Source organism: Indicator indicator, chromosome 5 (assembly GCF_027791375.1).
Source record: "Indicator indicator isolate 239-I01 chromosome 5, UM_Iind_1.1, whole genome shotgun sequence".
NCBI lineage: Eukaryota > Metazoa > Chordata > Aves > Piciformes > Indicatoridae > Indicator > Indicator indicator.
In genome coordinates, this window is record NC_072014.1 from 5,556,261 (window position 1) to 5,577,772 (window position 21,512).

The following is a 21,512-nucleotide window of genomic DNA, read 5'->3' on the forward strand; positions in this document are numbered from 1 at the left end:
TATAAATGTGGGTACAAATAAAAGCTAGAGCAGAAAGTAAATGATAATTTTTACTCTTAATTAGAATCATTATGTCAATGAGGCAGGACATAAAGCACAGAACAATCACAGGATTTGGTTTGGGTTTTTTTTCTATTGTTTTTTACTTCGCTGTCAAACTGAATGGACAAGCACAGTAAAAGTACTTAAAAGTAGATGTCTTGTTTCTTATAGTAGCATCCCTTATCTTATAGAGGCATCCCTTTCAGTGTGTTTTTTCTCTTCTTTCCACTCCCCCAAGTCATTTTACTGGAGAACCCTACTCTTAGTGGCATATCAAACACTGGAACAGGCTCCCCAGGGAGGGGGTTGAATCCCCACCCATGGAGGTGTTTAAAAGACACAGAGATGTGGTGCCAAGGGACATGGTTTAGCACCAGACTTTGCAGAATTAGGTCATGACTGGACTTGATATTAAAGGTCTTTTCCAAACAAAATGATTCTCTGATTCTGTAAGGGTAGTGTTCTGTTCTATCAGAAAGAGGCTGATGCTGTATACATTTATCTTACAGAAAAAGGCTAATGATCCCAATGTTCCTTTAAAGCAGTGAACTGATTTGAAGTAATATGCCTTTCAATTAAATGTTAAACCTACCTCTTGCAAAATCTGTTTTAAAACAGTAGCAGAAACCATCCACAAGACTATTCAGTAACCAGAAACACGTTGTGTTGAAGTCAAGACTTGAAACTCTTGCGGAGTTGCATTGCACAGAGAGCAAGGAGAAGGGAGATCCAAGACTGATTCATATGCCGTGTCTGGCCCTTTTTTACAGTACTTCTCATTAAGGTTAGATGGTCCCAAGTGTCTGGCCCTTTTTTACAGTACTTCTCATTAAGGTTAGATGGTCCCAAAGCATAAGGTGGTCCCATTTTGTTTGTATTAAGATGGTGAGGTTAGAATCAAAAGACATGCAATAGCTGATGCAAGGTGAAGAGGTCTGCTGCTTTAGAAGTCTGTGTTACTGCTTGTAGTTCAGACTTTAGAGCAACAAAACCCAGGCAAGACTATTTTAGTTGTATCTTGAAAAACTCCACAGAAGTCCAGGTATCCAACTGTAAGCCAAAATCTGCTTTTATTCATCCTGGTCATATAAATTACAGATGTTACTAGCTGTATACACAATCTATCTTGTTATTTTGGCAGATTATTTATACATGATACTTTCCAAGGCAAAATGACTTCTCATCAGGAACTTGCTTTAAATTGCTCAGATTAAGAAACAGACACATTTGTTCATTTAAAATCTACTCCCATGTTTCTGTTTCCATTCCATTGCATTCAACTAACATAAACAGCATGTGTATGAGAAGAGTGAGTGAAAAAGGAGAAATGAAAGTCAAATCCAAGTCTTACTGATTCAAGGAGGTGAAGTTTTCATCCCAGATTTGTACCTGTTTGAGAAGACTGCAAAATGTAAATGCCCAGGTGATTTTGTGTATTTTAAGAACTTTGCATTTGTTGGCCATGTATCCTGCAGACAAGAATCAAATCTTAAATGAGCCTGCATCCAGGGAATGCAGTGGCCTTGTAATTGCCTGATTAACAGAGTTTTCAGGGATAATGTTAGGGAAAAAAGTAACACAACAAATTCAGGTTTTTTTCTTTGTAGACTCTTTGATAGTACTTGCTGTAGTATCTGAGTACTTCATTCACAAACAGATTTAGCTTTTTTGAGAGGGCTAAGTTTTAGTAACCCTGTCTATCGGTGATTAAATGGAGGCAGCCCTTTTGACACCACAATTTGTGTCTGTTACCTTTTTTGAATTCCCTTTGCTGAGCATTGCTTGTCTACTTTCTGCAACTACAGTGAGGCCTGGATAGGCTGGAGAGTTGTTTGGAGGGGAACCTCTTGAAGTTCAACAAGGGCAAGAGAAGGGTCCTGCACCTGGGGAGGAATAACCCCCTCTACCAGTGCAGGTTAGAGACTGACTTGCTGGAAAACAGCTCTGCAGAGAAGGACCTGGGAGTGCCAGTGGACAAGTACACCATGGGCCAGCAATGTGCCCTTGTGGCCAAGGAAGCCAATGGCATCCTGGGATACATTAATAAGAGTGTAACCAGCAGGTCAAGGGACATTCTCCTCCTCTACTCTGCCCTAATGAGGCCACATCTGGAGGACTGAGTCTAGTGCCGGGCTTCTGGGTTCATGGGAGAGAGGGAAATCCTGCAGAGAGTCCAGAGGTGGGCTACAGAGGTGCTGAGGGGACTGGAGCATCACTGATGAAGAGAAGGCTGAGAGACCTGGGGCTGTTTAGCCTGGAGAAGAGCAACCTGAGAGGGCATCTTTTCGATGCTGATCAATAGCTAAAGGATGGGGGCCAAGAGGATGGGGCGGGGCTCTTTTCAGTCGTGCTCTGTGATAGGACAAGGGACAACAGGCACAAGCTGGAACACAGGAGACTCTATCTCAACATGAGGAAAAGCTTCTTTACTGTGAGGGTGACAGAGCCCTGGAGCAGGCTGCCCAGAGAGGTTGTAGAGTCTCCTTCTCTAGAGGGATTCCAAACCCACCTGGACGTTGTGATCCTGTGGTGTGAGTGACCCTGCTTTAGCAGAGGGGTTGGACAGATCCACAGAGGTCCCTTCCAACCCCCACTATGCTGGGACTCTGTGAACTTCTATTGTGGTGGCAGATAAAGATCTATGCTGAAGGTAGTTCATCTTTGGAAAAAAACCAAATCCCAGATGTCAACAGGACAGTCAAACTCAGGGGATGAGAATCTTTGCTTTAAAAGAGAAGCTAAACCAATGGTATACAAGCTGATGAATAAACAAACTATTTAACATAATAAACCCTAATTTTCCAAAACACATTCATGTGTTTAGTTCTCCTTAAATGCTCTTTTACCAAGCAAAGCATTCATAGTCTCATATTTACAGCATGTTTATTCTGCAAGTAAAATGTATCTCTGCTGGGCCCTCCAAACCAGAAAGGATTTGACCTTTTATCACCGAGGACAGCAGTTCTGTCTTGCAGGAGACAGTTTGTAAACCCTAGGGAGAAGATCCCTGGTTTACATGGTATTGATAACAAAAAGGGGCCCAAAATAACACCATAATGGCTTCCAGGAAATGCTTATTTACAAAGATGATGGGAAAAAAAAAATAAACAACTGCATCTTTAACCCACCCAATGTTCAAATGATTACTCAGTTATCCAGTATGTGAACTTCAGTCAGTTGAGTAAGGCGAACTCAGCTAGAAGAGAAAAAGGAAAAGATTAGTCTCATGGCTATTCATGCAATAAAGATCACTGTAGGTAAAACCTCCTGTGGCTCAAGGTAACTGCAGTGTCATTTTGACAGTGTGATACAAACTGGCAAGGGTCTGAGGAGCCTGTTTCTAGTTCTACACAAAACTAGAACACACTGTTTGGGCAACAGCTGCAATAAAAATTGTCTCAATTTTTAGATGAACTTTTGTGGTTTCTTGCAGCCTATGGATGTGTACAGCAGGGTTCTTACTGCAGCCTTGTTTTCCTGATGGGTAGGGGAAGCTGGAGAGGGGAGAATAGAAGTTAAGTCGAGCAGAGAGTGTATCTTTCTGAGACTGATTTACTGAGTTGCAGGAAGCTCTCTGCATCTCACACAGTGCTTTTTATTGGTACCTCATGGAGAAAAAAAACATTGGTTTAATAATGCAAGTTGTCTGCTTGCTGTACTTAGCCAGCTCTTCACCAGGGTTGAATTGTGTGAATTCGGAATGACAAAACTCCCCATATTTTCCTCATTTTCACTATAGAGTGGAAAAAGGAAGGAAGGAATTAATCTTCAAAAATCCCTCAATTTCTATCAGATCTTGAAAACGTTTCCAGTGAGATCTTCCATAATTTCACCTATCATCTAGCAGCACTGAATCACTTAAATTCTTAAATACCTTAATCACTTAAACCCCCTTAAAAACAACACCACAATTGTGTTTGATTCTCCTTTCAGTTGTTTGGGTGTGGGAGGCTTTAACATAGAATTTTTGTTCAGGCTTCTGTTTCACTTTTAGCTGAAGAACTAGTTTGTTTTTTCAGTGCCATGAGAGAAAAAGGTGAAGAAGCAAAAACAAAAAGGTGTTTTGTTCTTGAATTGGTCTCCAGCATAGTGTATATGTAAGACCTCTCTATTTGTCTGTCAAGTCTAACTCTGCTTCCAGTCACAGACACAATTCTGGTTTAGTCTTGTTCTGTTTGTGGATGAGGAGGAGTGTTTACAGAGAGGCATTTGAAGGCATATTGACAGGCTTTTAATTACATAACCATGTTAAGTTCATAAAATCACTGAAGAAACAGAAAGCTAAGAGTTACTATTAAACAAAGAAGGTTTTCTTTTGAAGGTGTTGAAGCTTGAAGCAGCATCCTGTCCCATGTAGCACAGGAAATATCTGCACCATCCTTTCAGAACATAACACAGCAAGTGATAAAGAGCTCTTAAGTTTTCTCAGAGTTCTACAAGCAACCATTTTATAACCAGCATTCTGGTTTATGCGTCTGCTTATCTTAGAGATGGGCAAGTTCACAACTTACAGCAGTTTCGATCACTGTGGGACTCAGGTGTTCTCTCAGCACAGCATAAACACTTGGAGACATGGGAAGAAGATCTGATGGAGAGTGTGGATCTGTAGAATCATTTAAGCTTAAAAAAAAAAGACACAAAAATCATCTTAAAAGCAATCTCCATCCCTCTAATTTGATGCATAGCAGTGGTGTATGGTGAATGTTTATGAAGTTAGTGAAGGAGTCAGGCTTGCTGTTAGCCATGTTAGTGCAGGCCAACAACCTGGTATACATTTAAAAATGGAGGAGATGGGACCAAGGATAAACCTGAACTCTGTAATATAAGCTGCTGGAGGAAAAAAAGGAGACAGCAGATCAGAGTAACATGATGTTTGCATTCAATTTATACAAATCTTTTGCCACATGAAAGGGAAAAACACTGTAGAAGTGAAGTTCTTCACTTCCCTTTCTGTCTTCAACATTCTTTGGCCAAATAGAAACACACCATGTGTTGCTGTCCCAAATTATTTGAATGGGAGAAAAGAGGCAGAAAAAATGTTGAAATTATATGTAAAGTTAGTAAAATAGTATTTGATGTGGAATACACCTGTAAGGATACTTACATTTTAGAGACAGGGATAAATACTGAAGGAACATAACCTTTGTCTCCTCCATCTGAGGGCTTTGAGACTAGAAGTAAACATTAAATATATTAAATATTGCCTAATCATTTTATTCTCTATTTGAATTTTATTATCTACTTAAAGTGCTGCAGACCATCATACGTTAAAAACATAATGTCCCTGTTTAAGATTAAATAAGAAGCCATAAAAATCCGGGGAATTCCTGAGATGAGTCTTTGAGTTCAGCTCTTAGTCACATAATTGTGCTCCCTTGATCTGAGTGAGCATCTCAGAATCTAACACAGCAACTGCTGGAGGAGATCTCATTAGGGCTTCAAAAGCAAATATCCAATTCCACAAGCTTGGTGCTTCTGAGACTCTTGGTTTCAGTTCTGCAAATGCTTGTGTGGAGCTCTGTCTCTACAGGTTCAGCTTCAGCTATGTCTTTTGCATGAAATGAAGCATAAACTTTTTTTTTTTTTTGAGGATTGGAGCACTAGGTAAATTAAAATTAAAATGAAGAGGGAAAACATTTGTAGCCTCCAAACATTTCTGTGTAGTGTAGGAATTTGAATTCAAATGGAATTGTAACCTTATCTATTAAAAAAACCCAAACAACCAAAGTTTTGAAGGATTTTTTCTTTTGAGAGATAGTACATTTCATCTAAAAATGGCCTGACTTGTAACTTGGACAAGAAGGAGCATGGGTATGAACTTATTTGGAGCCATTCTTGTCTAGCCTTTTTGTACTTCCCAGTGCAGTTGCCAGGGGTTTTTGGGACTGTTGTTTGCTATAATGACTGTGTAATTGCTCAGTATGTTGGCAAAACACAGTACAGAAAAGGGACCTTTTCTATGGGGTTCTACCAGGTGAAATGAAATAAACCAGCTCTTCCAGGCTGTTTGGAAAAGACAAAATTTCCTTCAAATTAAAGAGACAGCATCCTACACTGCTCATGTAAGACAATTATGAAGCTGATAAACAGGATGATTTTTCAGTTTCATCTTCTTTGAACGCTCAAAAAACTTGACTTTGACTTTTTTGACTTTGACTTTTTAATTTTTTTTTAATGGTCAGGGAAAAATCCTTTTTTGATGCTTTCTACCCTAAGATCCGTTTGTGATCTTTTAAATATTGTTGTCATTGCCTCAAGTGCAACCTCTAAGGCCAGGGCTATATTTACAGAATGAAGCTGTCTAAATGACAGACACATGAAACAGTTATCTTGGAGATGCTGAATAAATGAGGCATCTTAATTTGTTCCTTCCCTCCTCTCCCCACATCCCTCAAGTTGCCTCTTGACTTTGCAGCTGCTTTGCAGAAAGAGTAAATAGGGAAAGGAAGGCCAACCTTCACTTGGCTGACAGCTGTAGTGTTTGCCAAAGGCCTTATCTTTGGGAATGTCTGGATACAGATACTTCAGAGGGTTTTCGGGAACGTTGTCTGCCATAATAACCTTATAGTCACGCAGTATGTCGGCGAACGGCAGCGCGGACAAGCGGCCTTTGTTATAGGGCTCCACCGAGTGAAACGTTACGTCTCCTGTAGAACACAAAGGCACTGTAAGCACTGACAGCTGCTAGGCCAGCACCGGCACTCGGAACACAGTTTTGACTTTCTTCTGCAGTTTACATGGGCACAGGTTTTGCCTGCTCATACCACTGAACTGTAGAATTGTTTTGCTTTTAAAGATCATCCACCCCTACTGTTAAGCCAGTATTGCCTGGTCACTGCTAAACCATGGCCCTCAGCACCAGATCTATATATCTTTTCAACATCTCTGGGGATGGTGACTCCACCACTGTCCTACAAGGCCTGTTCCAGCCTGTTCTTTTGGAGAAGAATTTTTCCAACCTAAACCTCCCCTGGCACAACCTGAGGCCATTTCCTCTTGTCCTGTCACTTGTGACTAGGCCAGCACCCAACTAGCTCCAACCTCCTTTCCAGGAGCTGTAGAGAGCAAGAAGGACTCCCCTGTGTTTCCTTTTCTCCAGACTAAACAATCCCAGTTCCATCAACTGGTCCTCAGAAAACTTGTGCCTGATGAGCATGTTAGTATCTTTAAAGATATACTTTATGCACACATGGAAACAAATTGAGACCTTATGGCCTTCTACAACTACCTGAAAGGACAATGTAGAGAGGTAGGTGCCGGTCTCTTCTCACAGGTAATTAGTGATTGAATGAGAAGGAAGCTGCACCAGGATAGGTTTAGGCTGGAGATTAGGAAAAAATTTTCACTTCAAGAGTAGTCATGCATTGGAACAGGCTGCCCAGGGAGGTGATTGAGTCACCATCCCTGGATGTGTTTAAAAGTCATTTAGATGTGGTGCTTAGTGATATGGTTTAGTGGTGAACTTGGTAGAATAAGGTTAATGGTTGGACCTGATGATCTCAAGGGTCTTTTCCAACCTGAATCATTCTATGATTTTGTGAAATCTAAAGCCTGCAGCAAGCAAGTGCGCATCCTAATAAAGAGTTAATACAAAGAACTGAGAGGTAGGCTTTCAGAGTTTTGGTTTGTGTTTTAGTAAACATGATACTTGTATCTTGGCCAAAACCATACTAAGACTTGACACACAAAACTTTTGCTTTCACACCAAAGAATCTGTGGCTCCTGTGTTAGAGCTGTATTGCAGAGTTTGAGGTTTATGTTTGTGTTTTTTTTAATTACACTTACCATTTTCTAACTGATCCACCCAAGTAAAGGTAATTCCACCCAGGTTGCTTTCACTAAACCTTAACAAAAATGTTCCTGGTGTCTTGTCTTTGAGCAGAATTCGTTCCTTCTCTTTGCTTACAAATCCCATCACATACCTGAAGTGTAAGAGAGAATCATGTGTTTACTTTTTTCTTGGAGGTAAACAGTGACTTCAATCTGTGTACTGCATCTGGCCAAACTTTATGGAGGTGTTCAATGAGTGGTTAGAAAAGCTTCATAAGGTCTTAAAGCTATGGCAAAAGCTTCACATGACAAACGTGGAGTATTGCATTGAGCTCCAAGAACTATAAAGCATGATGAAGTTTTTCATAGTACTCTGAGTGTACCCTCAGAACTGCTAAATAGATCTAAACCTGCACTTCTAAGAAATTCAGTTGTGTTCCCTTTGGCAGAAATTCCCAGAAGTTAAACAGGAAGAGGGAGACAGGAGCATTGAAATCTTTGCAAATTACCCCCTGCATAGCTAAAACTGAGATTAGACAAAAGGCAAAGCAGAGAGACATCATTATACAACAGTTTCCTTATTGCTCACCCATCAATCCAAAGAGGAAGAATGTGTTTCTTGATTAAGTCCAAGATGGCTTCAAGCCAGACCCAAAAGGTAAAAGATTTTCCAGGCAAATGTTCCTGGAACAGAATGGTTAAAAAGGCTTTAAATTGAAAAAAAAAAAAAATTAAAATCAACGAACACAAACAAAACCAATACACAGAAGAAGAGAATCAGAGAATCAGAGAATGACTTAGGTTGTAAGAGATCTCAGAGATCACCTACTCCAACCTCCCTGCTATGGGCAGGGACACTTCTCAACTAGGCTTGGTTGCCCAAGCCCTCATCCAACCTAGCCTTAAACACCTTCAGGGAGGAGGCTTCCCCAGCCACTCTGGGCAACCCATTCCAGAGTCTCACCACTTCTTCCTAACATCCAGTCTAAACCTACTCTCCCTCAGCTTAAAACCATTCCCCCTTGTCCTATCACTAGACACTCTTATGAAAAGTCCTTCTCCAGCCTTCCCATAGGCTTTCTTCAAGTATTGAAGATTATTGTTACCCAACATCTACATATCTTGGTTTCTCAAGAACAATCTAGTTTCTTCAAGCAAGAATGACAACATTGAACTGCTGCTTTGAGGAATGCCTCTCAGTCTGATACAAAACCATTTGATTTTTAAGGAATGAATTGGAGACACCTCATTTTTCCAAGCTCCAACCCAAGTATTGAAAGCCAGGTTGGATGGGGCCATGAGCAACCTTGTCTAGGAGCCAGGTGTTCCTGTCCATGGCAGGGGCGTGGGAACTAGATGATCTTTAAGGTCCCTTCTAACCCAAACTAATCTGTGATTTTCGAAGGAAAAGTCACATTTGTTGTTTCTTCCTGTTTATGAAGTTATATTTTGAGTGAAAAGGTTATGAGAAGAAACTTCCTTCGAGGGTCAGTATTTGTTTGACTAATGTAGTTACTAGGAATACAATGGGTTAACCCTTCTTTCCCAATAACTTTGCTGTTCCTTTTCAAGGTCAATGAACTGAATTTAGGTCACAACTGAGCACATGAAAAAAATAATGCAGTGTGCTTTATGAAAACTGTGTTTTATGTTTTCATAGCACAACATCCAGATCATCAAAATGCATTAAAAGAAGCATGTCAAGCAGATTGAGAGAGGCGATTCTGCCACTTTACTCTGCTCTAGTAAGACCTCATCTGGAGCGCTGCATCCATCTCTGGAGCCTTCAGCATATGAAAGAACATGGACCTGACGGAGCAGGTCCAGAGGAGGGCCATGAAAATGATCAGAGGGCTGGAGCACCTCTGCTATAAGGACAGGCTGAGGGAGCTGGGGTTGCTCAGCCTGGAGAAGAGAAGGCTCCAGGGACACCTAATAGTGGCCTGTTCATACTGAAGGGGGCCTATAAGAAGGCTGGAGAGGGACTGTTTCCAAAGGCCTGCAGTGATAGGATGAGAGGCAATGGTTTGAAATTAGAGAAGAGCAGTTTTAGATTGGATGTTAGGAACAAGTTCTTTACTATGAGAGTAAACACTGCAACAGGTTGCCCAGGGAGGTAGTTGTGGCCCCATGCCTGGAGATATTCAAGGTCAGGCTTGATGAGGCTCTGGGTAACCTGATCCAGTGGAGGATGTCCCTGCTGACTGCAAGGGGTTGGACTAGATGACCTTTGGTGGTTCCTTCCAACTCAAACCATTCTATGATTCTATTATTTACATAAATATATTTGGCACACTATAATGATAGTTCCTACATCTGTAGCAGTGTAACTAAGCAAATTTCCTAGCGCAAGCTTTGAACTTCTAGAAATACCCTCTTAGTTACATATTTACACTAAATGTAAATATGTAACTACTGGGCTACAAGTCCTACAGAGGGCACTTGCGACTCTTGTCAGTAACATCAGAGAAAGAGAGTAAGGCACAAAGGTGGCCTGAGGAGAAAGAAGAATAAGAAGAGTGTAGTTTTACTTTTAGAACTGTACCTTGCAGAACTTTGCCCAGGACAGTTGATAATCATTGTAACTGACCTGTTGTCCTGAGAGAGAAAGAAAAAAAAAAATCAAACCACCATATCGGGGTGTAATTTTCTGAGATTTTAAAAGAGCTGTTGCTCTATTGGGGGACAAGTACATTGATTGAGAGGGACGTGCTAAGGGGTTGCAGATCAGTTTTTCTGTATCTTTTTCTGCATCTGATAATGGTAGTTTGGGGAATATTTGCCTAAATTAGTCTGGGACTTTTTTGCAACATTCTGTGCTCAGCTTCAGTTTTTAGCTCAAGTGTTACTTCTCTCGGCCTTAACTCCATCTTAAGCTTCTATATTTTAAGACAATTTATTTTTCCTTTCCTACTCTTGGTAATTTACAATGGTACCTCTCAACTACGCTACCTATGCTAACCAAGACATCTCCAAAACACCAGCAGAAAATTGAGTTACCCAGGGCAACCAATCTTCACTTGACAGCTTTGGAAGCAACCATAGATTCTCCCCAGTCTTTGCCAAACACTTCTGTTCTTGCCCCATAGCAGAGGTATCATTATCATTACACCCTCAGCCTGGAGTATTTTACAGCTCAGAGTGTATCTTAGAACTGTTTCTTCTCTGGAAACAGATAAAAACTTTCTTTTCTTTTGCCAGCTTTCCCTAAAGTCCCTCCCTTCTGTGGGATGGTCAGATGCAAGTGTTCAATAGTTCATACTGCTGAAGTTACAGGACCTCTTTGATGTCACCTGTGAATGATAGGTCTCAGAACTAAACAAACCCACAAGGATGGATACTTGAAATGAAACAAACCCTCAAACTAAATGCCATAAGCAAGCTAAAAAGACTTCCTTTTGGCTTCAGATGCATGAGATAACTTCTTGCTAAGCAAACAAAATAACATCATAGATTGGTGTGACTGCTGTCCTCTTTCTTCAGTTTAACTGCCTGGAAGGTCAGAAGTTGAATCACTTTGTGGTTAGAATAAGCTGAGGCATGCATTTCTTTGAAGAAAAAACATCTTTGTGGCATTTCTTTAAGTCAGCTCTGCTTGTGGAGGTCACACTTAAAATAATTACCTGTAGCTATCAAATATAAGAGCCTAACACCCCCCAAACACACACATACACAAAATCTGTATATTTCCACACACTTACCCATGAGTTTCTCTGCCAGCATGCTGAGCTGCTCAGAATTGAGTCCACGGCCAACATAGGATGAAAATTGCCAGCTCAGTACTTCCAAGAGCTGACTTAAAGGGGCAGCAGGGGGATTGTTGAAGAAAGATAAATTCTGCAAGAGAATTAGGGTTTTGATTAGAGAGTCAGCAACCATGAAATACCCTGCAGGCTGTAAAAGGCCACTTGGGCAGAATCTAAGCAGCACTTCAGTACATCACAGACCCATCTGTATGCTTCCTTTGACAGTTTGGAATTGTACTGGTAGAATCATTTTGTATTGTGTACAGTTTTGGTCAGCTGCATCCAAAAAAGACAAATTCAAACTGAAAAAGTCGTGGAGAAGGGCCTTTGCCTTTCCTTAATTTAAGAATTATTGCTTCAGCCTACAAAAAGGGAGGCTAAGTGTGCATATAGGTTTATATCTGGCAGGGAACAAAAGATAAACAATGTGAAGTTGATAACAGTGTTTTGATCAGCTGGAGAGGCTGGAGAGTTGGCCCACGAGGAACCCTAGGAAGTTCAACAAGGGTAGGTGTAGAGTTATGGAATAACCCCCTGTACCAGTACAGCTTAGGAGTTGACCTAGAAAGCAGCTCTGCAGAGAAGGACCTTGCAGTGTTGGTGAACAAACAAGTTCACTGTAAGCCAGTCCTGTGCTCTTGTGGCCAAGAAGGTTAATGGGGTCCTGCACTGCATTCAGAAGAACATGGCCAGCAGGTCAAGGGAGGTTCTCTTCCCCCTCTATTCTGCCCTGGTGAGCCCACATCTGGAGTATTGTGTCCAGTTCTGGACTCCCCATTCAAGAAAGACAGGAAATTACTGGAGACAACAGTCCAATAGAGGCTACAAAGATGTTAAGGGAACTGGAACATCTCTCTGACAAGGAGAGGCTGAGAGACCTGGGGCTGATTAGCACAGAGATGAACAGACTGCGAGGGGATCTTCTCAATGCTAATCAGAAAAAATCTAGAAAGCATGGGGACAAGAGTATGGGGCCAGACTCTTTTCAGTGGTGCCCAGTGACAGGACAAGGGACAATAGGCACAAGCTAGAACACAAGAAGTTCCACCTAAATGTGAGGAAAAATTTCTGTGCTGTGAGGGTGCCAAAGCCCTGGAGCAGGCTGCCCAGAGAGGGTGTGGAGTCTCCTTCTCTGGAACCCACCTGGACCTTGTCATCCTGGGCAACCTGCTGTGGGTGACCCTACTTTAGCAGGGGGTTTGGACTGGATGATCTCCAGAGGTCTCTCTTGACCTCTGCCGTGCTGGGATTGTGTATGTGAAGAAAATAAAGCCACTTTAAGAGGAAAACACAGCCTTTTTCTAAAGAATATATTCAGTAACCTAGTAAAAGAAATGTTAAAATGCAGAAAGTCAGTATTTGCCTACTGAGGACCTACCTGAGGGTCGTTGGTTGACAGGTTGTACCAAATAATAGAAGCCCACGCATTGGGAAGTTGGCTGACATTGGAAATCATCACCACAGGCAAAGAGCTGGTCTGATGGAAAGAATGAATGTGGTATGTAAATGCTGCTGAAAGTCTTAGTGCTGTGTTATGCTTGTTTTTTTTTTTAGTGCCCTTTTCCTTCCCAAAGCATATGATTCTGTCCAGAAGTTCTGAAAATCTTGCATCTGCTTATAGCTACTGAGGAAGATAGCATCTAGGATAGATGTACTCATGTCTGGCCCAACATGGTGGTGCTTCTGGAAGCAGCTGGCAAATGCCTTTTATTCTTGCCCCAGAAAATCTGCCTAGAATACTTACTTCCAAATTTATGGTCAATCCATACAGGCAGACTTGTGTTTCAAAGCTGATGGAGTGCAGTTCCTCAGTCACCATGTGAGGGCCCTGAGGGAGCAAGGAGGTTACAGGAGTGAATACACAATGGCATTTAACACTGAGTGACTGCTGAGACTGTCTGACTTTGAGAGAAAACATAGCAAATATCTAATCAGAACAGGTAAAGAAAAAAGCAAAGGAAAATTGTTAAGCTCTGCCATTACATTAGTCCAAAAGTGACAGGACAAGGGGCAACAGCCACAGACTGGAACACAGGAAGCTCCACCTAAATGTAAGAGAAAACTCCTTTCCTGTGAGGGTGCTGGAGGCTTCCCAGAGAGGCTGTGGAGTCTCCTTCTCTGGAGAGTTTCCAAACATCTGGACATTGTGATCCTGGGCAACCCTCTATGGGTGACTCTGCTTTAGAAGGGAAGTTTGACCAGGTGATTCCCAGAGATCCTTCCCAACCCCCACCACATTGGTATTCTATGATTGTTAAAGCGATACTTGGTGCTTCTAGGTTTGCAAACACAAATATTTGCTGATTAAAGATTTTTTCCAGCTTTTCACTTCTGAAAGTTTCCTTACTGGTTGATAATTCTGAGTCAAACAGAGACGTTAAACTTCAAGGAGAAACAAACTAGAAGCAAAACTAAAAGCCACAATGACAAGTAGGCTCTCATCTGGGAACATGGCCTTGTTGTTAGTATACTTAGATGGTATTAGTTGAAGGAGCAGAGGCCTCAATCAGTAATTCAAAGTAAATCTGGCATTAAACCCCCAATATTTTCATGGATGGGAATAAAAAGTAAATCTGTTTGTCACAGTTGGTTAAAGTTTGTAGTACAAGGGTTTTGTTTTGATTACAAGCCAGGACAGCTCTGTGGAAAGCTCAGTCCCACAGAATCACAGAATATTAGGGGTTGGAAGGGACCTCAAAAGATTGAGTCTAACCCCTCTGCCAGAGCAGGATCACCTACAGTAGGTCACACAGGAACACATCCAGGTGGGTTTTGAATATCTCCAGAGAAGGAGACTCCACAACCTCTCTGGGCAGCCTGTTCCAGGGCTCTGTCCCCTCACAGTGAAAAAGTTTATCCTTATGTTCACAATGGAACCTCCTCTGTTCCAGCTTGCACCCATTGCTCCTTGTCCTATCATTGGACATCACTGAGCAGAGCCTGGCTCCATCTTCCTGACACTTATCCTTCACATCTTTATCAACATGAATGAGGTCACCCCTCAGGCTCCTCTTCTCCAAGCTCAAGAGCCCCAGCTCCCTCAGCCTTTCCTCAGAAGGGAGATGTTCCACTGCCTTCAGCATCTTTGTGGCTCTGCACTGGACTCTTTCAAGTAATTCCCTGAGGTCCTTGAACTGAATGACCCAGAACTGGACACAATATTCCATGCTGATCACAATTTGACTTTGTATTTGAAAACTTTTTTGCTTGGGTCACTGATGTGAGTGATTTTTGAATTTAGAATTTTCCCAATACAACTTTACCCCCCATCTGCACTTCTGTGCAAGACTGGTGTGGAGATGCCTAAACCAGTATAGGCTGTTTTACTTCCTAGGTAAATAAGGTGGCATTTACAGAAGCATTTTACAGCTTCAGTTACCTTAGGAGATGCTACTTGTTCTGGTAGCCTTGGCAGAGGCTGTATCATTGGCTGTGAGCTTCTGCCTTTGGCTTCAGTCAGAGATCTATCTGCAGGTTTCTGCTGTTAAACAGCAATGCTAAATTCATGGTGATGGTCATGGCCACCCCAGAGCTTGTGTATACTTCCCTCCCTGCCTCAAGCTGCTGGATGAGGACATCCTGCCTTCTCCCCAGCCAGGACAGCTCTCCTTTCCCCTCCTGCCAGCAATGCAGAAGGTGAGTGAATGAAGGCAGGAACTTTCTTGGCTGTGATTGAGGTTTGTGACAGCTGCGGCACTGAGGGGGAATCATGGCTTGCAGGAAGCCAGACCTGAGAAGGACATAGGGTAGAGCTGGGCAGATGATGAGCTGAGCAGGGGAAGAAGCACTGGTGCTCTGGATGTGAGGGGTGCTGGAAGGTAACAAAAGAATGGAAGGAGCACTCTGCGGTACAGGTGTGGCAGGAGCATGGTGTCCTGGGTGTGGATGGCAGGCTGAGAGAGTTGGGGCTGTTCAGCCTGGAGAAGAGAAGGCTGCAAGGAGACCTTCTTGAGGCCTTACAATACTTAGAGGGGCCTGTCAGAAAGATGCAGACAAACTTTTTAGCAGGGCCTGTTGTGACAAGACAAGTGCTGATGGTTTGAAACCTAAAGAGGGAGACTCAGGAAGAAAGGAGGGAGACTCAGTTTAGGAAAGATGTTGAATTGCTGGAGCATGTCCAGAGAAGGGCAATGAGCCTGGTGAGAGGCCTTGAGCACAAGCCCTATGAGGAGAGGCTGAGGGAGCTGGGACTGTTTAGCCTGGAGAAGAAGAGGCTCAGGGGTGACCTCATTGCTGTCTACAACTTCCTGAAGGGAGGTTGTAGCCAGGAGGGGGTTGGTCTCTTCTCCCAGGCAACCAGCACCAGAACAAGAGGACACAGTCTCAAGCTGTGCCAGGGGAGGTTTAGGCTGGAGGTGAGGAGAAAGTTCTTCACAGAGAGAGTGGTTGGCCATTGGAATGTGCTGCCCAGGGAGGTGGTGGAGTCACCATCCCTGGAGGTGTTCAAGAGGGGATTGGACGTGGCACTTGGTGCCATGGTTTAGATAGGCATGAGGTGTAGGGTGACAGGTTGGACTCGATGATCTTTGAGGTCTCTTCCAGCCTTCTTGATTCTATGATTCTATGATTCTAAGAGGGTGGTAAGACACTGGCCCAGGTTGCCCAGAGAGGTGGTAGATGCCATAACCCTGGAACTATTCCAGGTCAGGTTGTTTGGGCTCTGAGCAACCTGATATAGTTGGAGGTATCCCTGCTCACTGTGGGGTGTGTTGGACTAAGTCCCTTCCAACCTAAAGCATTCTGTGATAAGCACCAACTTCTGATTTCTGTTCCCCACAAAACAAGAAGGTAGGGGCTTTAGCAATCCTCAGCAGAAGATTGCAAGCTCCTCTGCTAAGAACCAAGCACTTGCAATACCTTTTCACCTTACTTGGTTCGTGCACGTCTGAAACCTGGGTATTGCAAAGAAGTTACTGGCTTCTTAAAGCTAACGTGTCATAGTCCAGTGTCACCACCAGAGGGGAACCTACGACCAGATTCAGTTCAGTATTGGTAAATGGCCCACACTTCTGGGCCTGGTTGAGGCAAGCAAGCCTCTTTAGATGCAAATAAAATTATACCCTTACTTCAGCTGTAAACTTGGCCAACAGAATAGATATTTAAAGAACCATTCTTATAAGAAGAACTGGTTCATCAGAAAGCTTATTTTAATCAAAATGAAAGGGACCAAAAAGGTGGCCCCAAAGAGGAATTCAGATTACTGCCTCCTCCTTTCTATTGTAACTCCTTAAATATAAAAAATTAAGGGATGTAATTAAAATTTCTGTGAGTTCCTTAGGGGTCTGTCTTGGGTCCAGTTTGTTTAATACCTTTGTCAGCAACATGGACAGTGGCATCGACTTGCACCTTCACCAAGTTTGCTGATAACACCAAGCTGGGTAGTGGACTCCCTTCAGGGAAGTGATACCACCCAGAAGGGTCTTGACAGGCACATGAAATGGGCCAGTATCAACTGCATGAGGTTCAACAAGCCAAAGTGCAAGATCCTGAATTTGGGTTGGGCAATCCCAGGCACAAAGCCAGGCTGGGTGCAGAGTGGGTTGAAAGTGGCCCTGAAGAAAAAGACTTGGGGGTATTGATTGCTTGAGAAGCTCACCATCAGCCAGCTGCACTCATGAAGCCCAGAAAGTCAATCATGTGCTGGGCTACATGAAGAGAAGTGTGGCTAGCAAGGCAAGAGAGGTGATTCTGCCCTTTACTCTGCTCTTGTGAGACCCCACCTGGAATACAGATTACAGTTCTGGTGTCCCCTGCATAAGAAGGAGACAGAGCTATTGCAGAGTCCAAAGGAGGGCCACAAAGGTGATGCAAGGGCTGCAGCACCTCTGCTATGAGGATAGGCTGAGGGAGCTGGGGTAGTTCAGCCTGGAGAAGACTCTGCCTTCCCATACCTAAAGGGAACGTGCAGGAAGGCTGGAGAGGGACTTTCCATAAGCATAGCAACAGGAGAAGGGGGAATAGTTTTAAGCTGAGGGTGAATAGGTTTAGACTGGATCTTAGGATGAAGTTCTTCAGTATGAGGGTGGTGAGACTCTGGAATAGGTTGCCCAGACAGACTGTGGATATCTCTTCCATGAAAGTGTTTAAGGCCAGACTGAATGAAGCTTTGGGCAACCAAGACTAGCTGAGAGGTGTCTGTCCCTGCCCATGGCCACAGTATTGGAGCAGATGATCTCTCAGGTACCTTCCAGCCTGAGCCATTCTATGATTCTATTTATCATATATTTGGGTCCTTTGCTTATTATAAAAGATAAAAATATTTCAAAATCCAACAACATATGGTTTCTTTTGGATTTCAATAAAATTACTTGTAAGAGTAATAAAAAATAACATGTAAAATGAATACACAAACCTCATTTCCTTTGCTTCCAGCACTCGACTTCATTTCTTTGGGTTGCTGTATAAAGCAAAACAATATTTATGTGCCAAAGCAAGAGCATAGGAAGAACAGCATTTGTATCCACAATGTTCTGAGTGTAATAAGGTTTTATTTACAATATATACAAATATGTTGTAATGAAGGCTCTGCCTATGCCTTGAAAACTCTATTTGGTCTTCTGATATTTTAATGAATCTTCTAAGAAACTAAGTCATTGTAACAAAGTGTTAATTAAGGTGCTTGCAAAGTGTACAATGCAAAAAAATACTAAACACCATCAATCTCCATCTCCTTTTGCAAAATTACACTGATGGTAGTGTGATGGGAGATGGCATCTGTAGTTAAGCCCCCAAAAACAGCACTGGTGAAGGAGTCTAGTCAGAAAGCATGACCCACTGGGGTATGAGAGCAAGCAGTAGTATAGTCTCCCAAAAGACAGTTATTTCAGACATTCATTCCAACCAGATCTAAAGCATCCAAATCTGTCTTTCCCCCAGACAATGGTGGTATGGTTTGTGTTTTTAAACAAAGCTCAGTTTCTGAGAAGCTGTGTAATTCTGTGTGATCGATCTTTGCCTTTTCTGGCATTAATTAGGATTTACTTTGTCATTTCTGTGAAAATAGATCATCTTATGCAATGGACAAAGTATGGAATGGGATAAAGAAGTTCTAGGAGCAAACTTGCTGAATAAGGGCAAAGTAAACAAGTGCAGATTCAGCAATACAGTTCTCCTTGCATAGTTTTTAAAGATTCTTTTATTTCTTTACCAGAGGTACAAGAGTCAGAAAGGTACCAGTGGAAAAAAGGCACCAGAGGAGGAAAAAACAAACTTACCAAATGTCGAAATTCTACTGAGAGGCTTCCATTTGCAGATTCATCCATGTTCATTGCTTTCACATGTGTTCCACACAGAAGGAACCTACGATTGCTGCAGACAACATTCCACTTATGTACTCATGTAACATTGGATTAGGTAATTTAAGAAATATGATTTCTTATTTTCTTACCTGACAGTTGAAACGTTCCTAAAATAGAAGAGGGGCAGGGGGAAGAAACAGATTGAGTCAGTAAGCTTGTCCTGAGAAACATCTTGAGGTGGTAGGTTTTTGCCTTGTCAAAGTTCATTTCTATTACCAATCCAACTGCAATGTTTAAACTAAAGAACTGGGATATCTTCTGTCCACTTAAGTCTTTTGCATCTGGCCAAATATGAGCAGCATAATTTATCCAGCTTTTTCCCTGCCCCGAGAATGATCTGTGGGTATTCAAAGCTGCAGCACTACCTAACTGCCTCCATGCCTGGGTTCTGGGACAACACAAGCCTGTGTAGACAGCTCGTGGTGTACTGGGAGAACATGTGCACAGCATGCAGCTTTTGAGAGAAACAGCCCTGGATTATCTTCTGCTCCTTCCTCACTGGGTGTTTTCGTCTTCTTTTGAGCCACATCTATATCTATATGGCCAAGGTAGATTTTAGGGGCTGCAGAAGCACAACAGCTAGAATACAGGAGGTAGCTGGTACCTGTGGCTGGGGATGGTGAGGACTTGGACCACCCTTCTTGATTTTGAAGACATACCTTGACAGCAAGTCTTCTGCCCTGTGTTTTATCATGCTGGAGTGGCCTGACCTTTTTGTAACTAAGCTTTTGTAACCAGCATTGGGTGTTGCTCAGAGTAATACATCTTGCTGAGAGAAGATGCATCAACTCAAATAGAAATACTTCAGGCAGCCATTAATGCTGTTCTAGCATAGACAGGCTTTGAGATGCTTTCTGCTCAGGAAATAATCATCAGCCAAAGAAGCTGGAGGTCCTGTTCATTTGTGACTGCTGTAAGGGATAATGGGACCACAAAGGAGAACCAAGCAGCTTAGAAAGGGGGAGTTTATGTTGCAGCCTTAATTTCAGGCAGAGATAAAAATCTGTAAGCTGCCATAGTTACATATTCCAGAACCAGCTTTTCAAGAACAACTTTCTTTTACTACTCGGAGCAGCGACTCAAGGTACTGGGCCTATTAAATGCAAGCAGGGGTAAGTGGAGTTTCAAAGCTAACAATCCCATAAATGCTAAAGTTTTTTGTGTAATACCACTATTTCAGACTGAATTTTATCTGAGTCTGGAAACAAAAGTTAAATGGCCTTCTTGCCTCCAATCTCTTATTAATTAGACATAGCAGTTTGGTTTTAGAGAAAGATAAAGAAATCTTCCACTTTAAAAAAAGGAAAGCATTACTCTCAGGTTTTAACTGAGTTTGAGTTTTTAGAGATAAGACAGCAACTGGAAAACCTGTGGTGTCTGTAGGGAGAGAGAGCATGTCTTTGTTTTCAAGTTCCTTACTTGTCAATAGTTGCTTTCACTCTGATCTGGTAGTTCAGCTCTGGCAATTTAATCAGCAACCTTCAAAACAGAAAATGTGGAAGTGAATATTAACAGGATAAATTTTAGAGAAAATAACAGAAAACATTAGAGACCAATAGCTCCACACTAAAGTATCTGAAAATATTACAATCTGAAAACAGATTAGGCATTGTTTAGGGTTATCAGGTATTACTTAGGGTTATTAGGCATTATTTAGGGTTATCTCATAATTATATCACAATTTACAGGGTTGTATACTCAGAAGCTGGACTGTTCCAGTGACAGATGTTCTCCTCTCCCTGCAAGTAAGTGGAGAAGTTAGTATTTGTTTGAGGGAATGGCCAGAGACAGAACACAGAAGGAATAATTATAAGGTGGATTTGTACAGTCTGCGACTGCATGGCAGCTGTCTGTCTACTTTCCTTCACCACTTCCATACCCCCAGCCCTCCACACATTCTTTCTGCTGTGAGGTGGGAATCCCCAATCCTGGCTCTTTTCACAAGGTCAAGCAAGGAGCTAGTAGGAGAAAAATAACTTGTCAACGATTCACCAGAGCCCCCCCCAAATTAAAATCTTCACTTTCCTAGATGCAAAGTTGCTCTGAGTATTCTGATGTTGGCTTGTGTGATGTGGATCATGATTTACTCAGTTTACCAAGTCATTGAAAGAAAGCTTCAATACAGACAGAAGCCTGGAGCTGCTGGCCGTTAACCACAATCTGCCTTTCTTCCTCACCCTGATTTACTCTTTTATTGCCACTTCTTAGGAGTGACAGATTCTGTGGTCTTTATATTCCCATTCCAAAAAATCTCCCTGAACTCAAAAGGATCTCTAACACAAATCAGGCTGCTTTGGTCTCCAGATTATCCCAGGAGAAAATGCACTATGCACATAAAGGAGTTTGAAGCATATTTCCTTTTCTTACCTTAATTTAACCGTGAACTGTATTAATGTTTTAAGAACCATTGGCCTCTGGGGGTGTGTTGGCATGCAGGGCTGCCTTTCAACCACAAAAGAACTGCTTGAGAAGAAAGGAAAATGATGGTTAGGAGTATGCAGAAAGAGCTGTACTGGGCAGGAGGGAGAAGGAATTGTATCTCTACAGACGCTGAAGTGGGAGGTAACGTTTTCCAACACTCAGCTCTCAAAATGAGCTGCTAGTCTAACTTAGAGTTGAATTATTCTTGTAAAACCCAGATATTTGGAATATATAA

The 21,512-nt window shown here is 42.2% G+C and overlaps 1 protein-coding gene across 1 annotated transcript in view; it reads right to left on the reverse strand.

Moving 5' to 3' along the window:
- Nucleotides 1-3,211: 3,211 nt before the first annotated feature.
- The window catches only part of STAT4 (signal transducer and activator of transcription 4), a 44,736-nt gene continuing 26,435 nt past the window's right edge, over nt 3,212-21,512 (reverse strand). Inside the window, exons 9-23 of the mRNA XM_054381378.1 lie at nt 21,224-21,316; nt 20,276-20,335; nt 18,946-18,963; nt 18,773-18,866; nt 17,911-17,955; nt 13,303-13,386; nt 12,937-13,035; nt 11,514-11,649; nt 10,358-10,410; nt 8,402-8,496; nt 7,828-7,964; nt 6,498-6,689; nt 5,147-5,213; nt 4,554-4,662; nt 3,212-3,238 (exon numbers count right to left, since the gene is read on the reverse strand). Coding sequence (XP_054237353.1) covers nt 3,212-3,238; nt 4,554-4,662; nt 5,147-5,213; nt 6,498-6,689; nt 7,828-7,964; nt 8,402-8,496; nt 10,358-10,410; nt 11,514-11,649; nt 12,937-13,035; nt 13,303-13,386; nt 17,911-17,955; nt 18,773-18,866; nt 18,946-18,963; nt 20,276-20,335; nt 21,224-21,316 — 1,309 coding nt within the window. The remainder of the gene's footprint in view (nt 3,239-4,553; nt 4,663-5,146; nt 5,214-6,497; nt 6,690-7,827; nt 7,965-8,401; nt 8,497-10,357; nt 10,411-11,513; nt 11,650-12,936; nt 13,036-13,302; nt 13,387-17,910; nt 17,956-18,772; nt 18,867-18,945; nt 18,964-20,275; nt 20,336-21,223; nt 21,317-21,512) is intronic.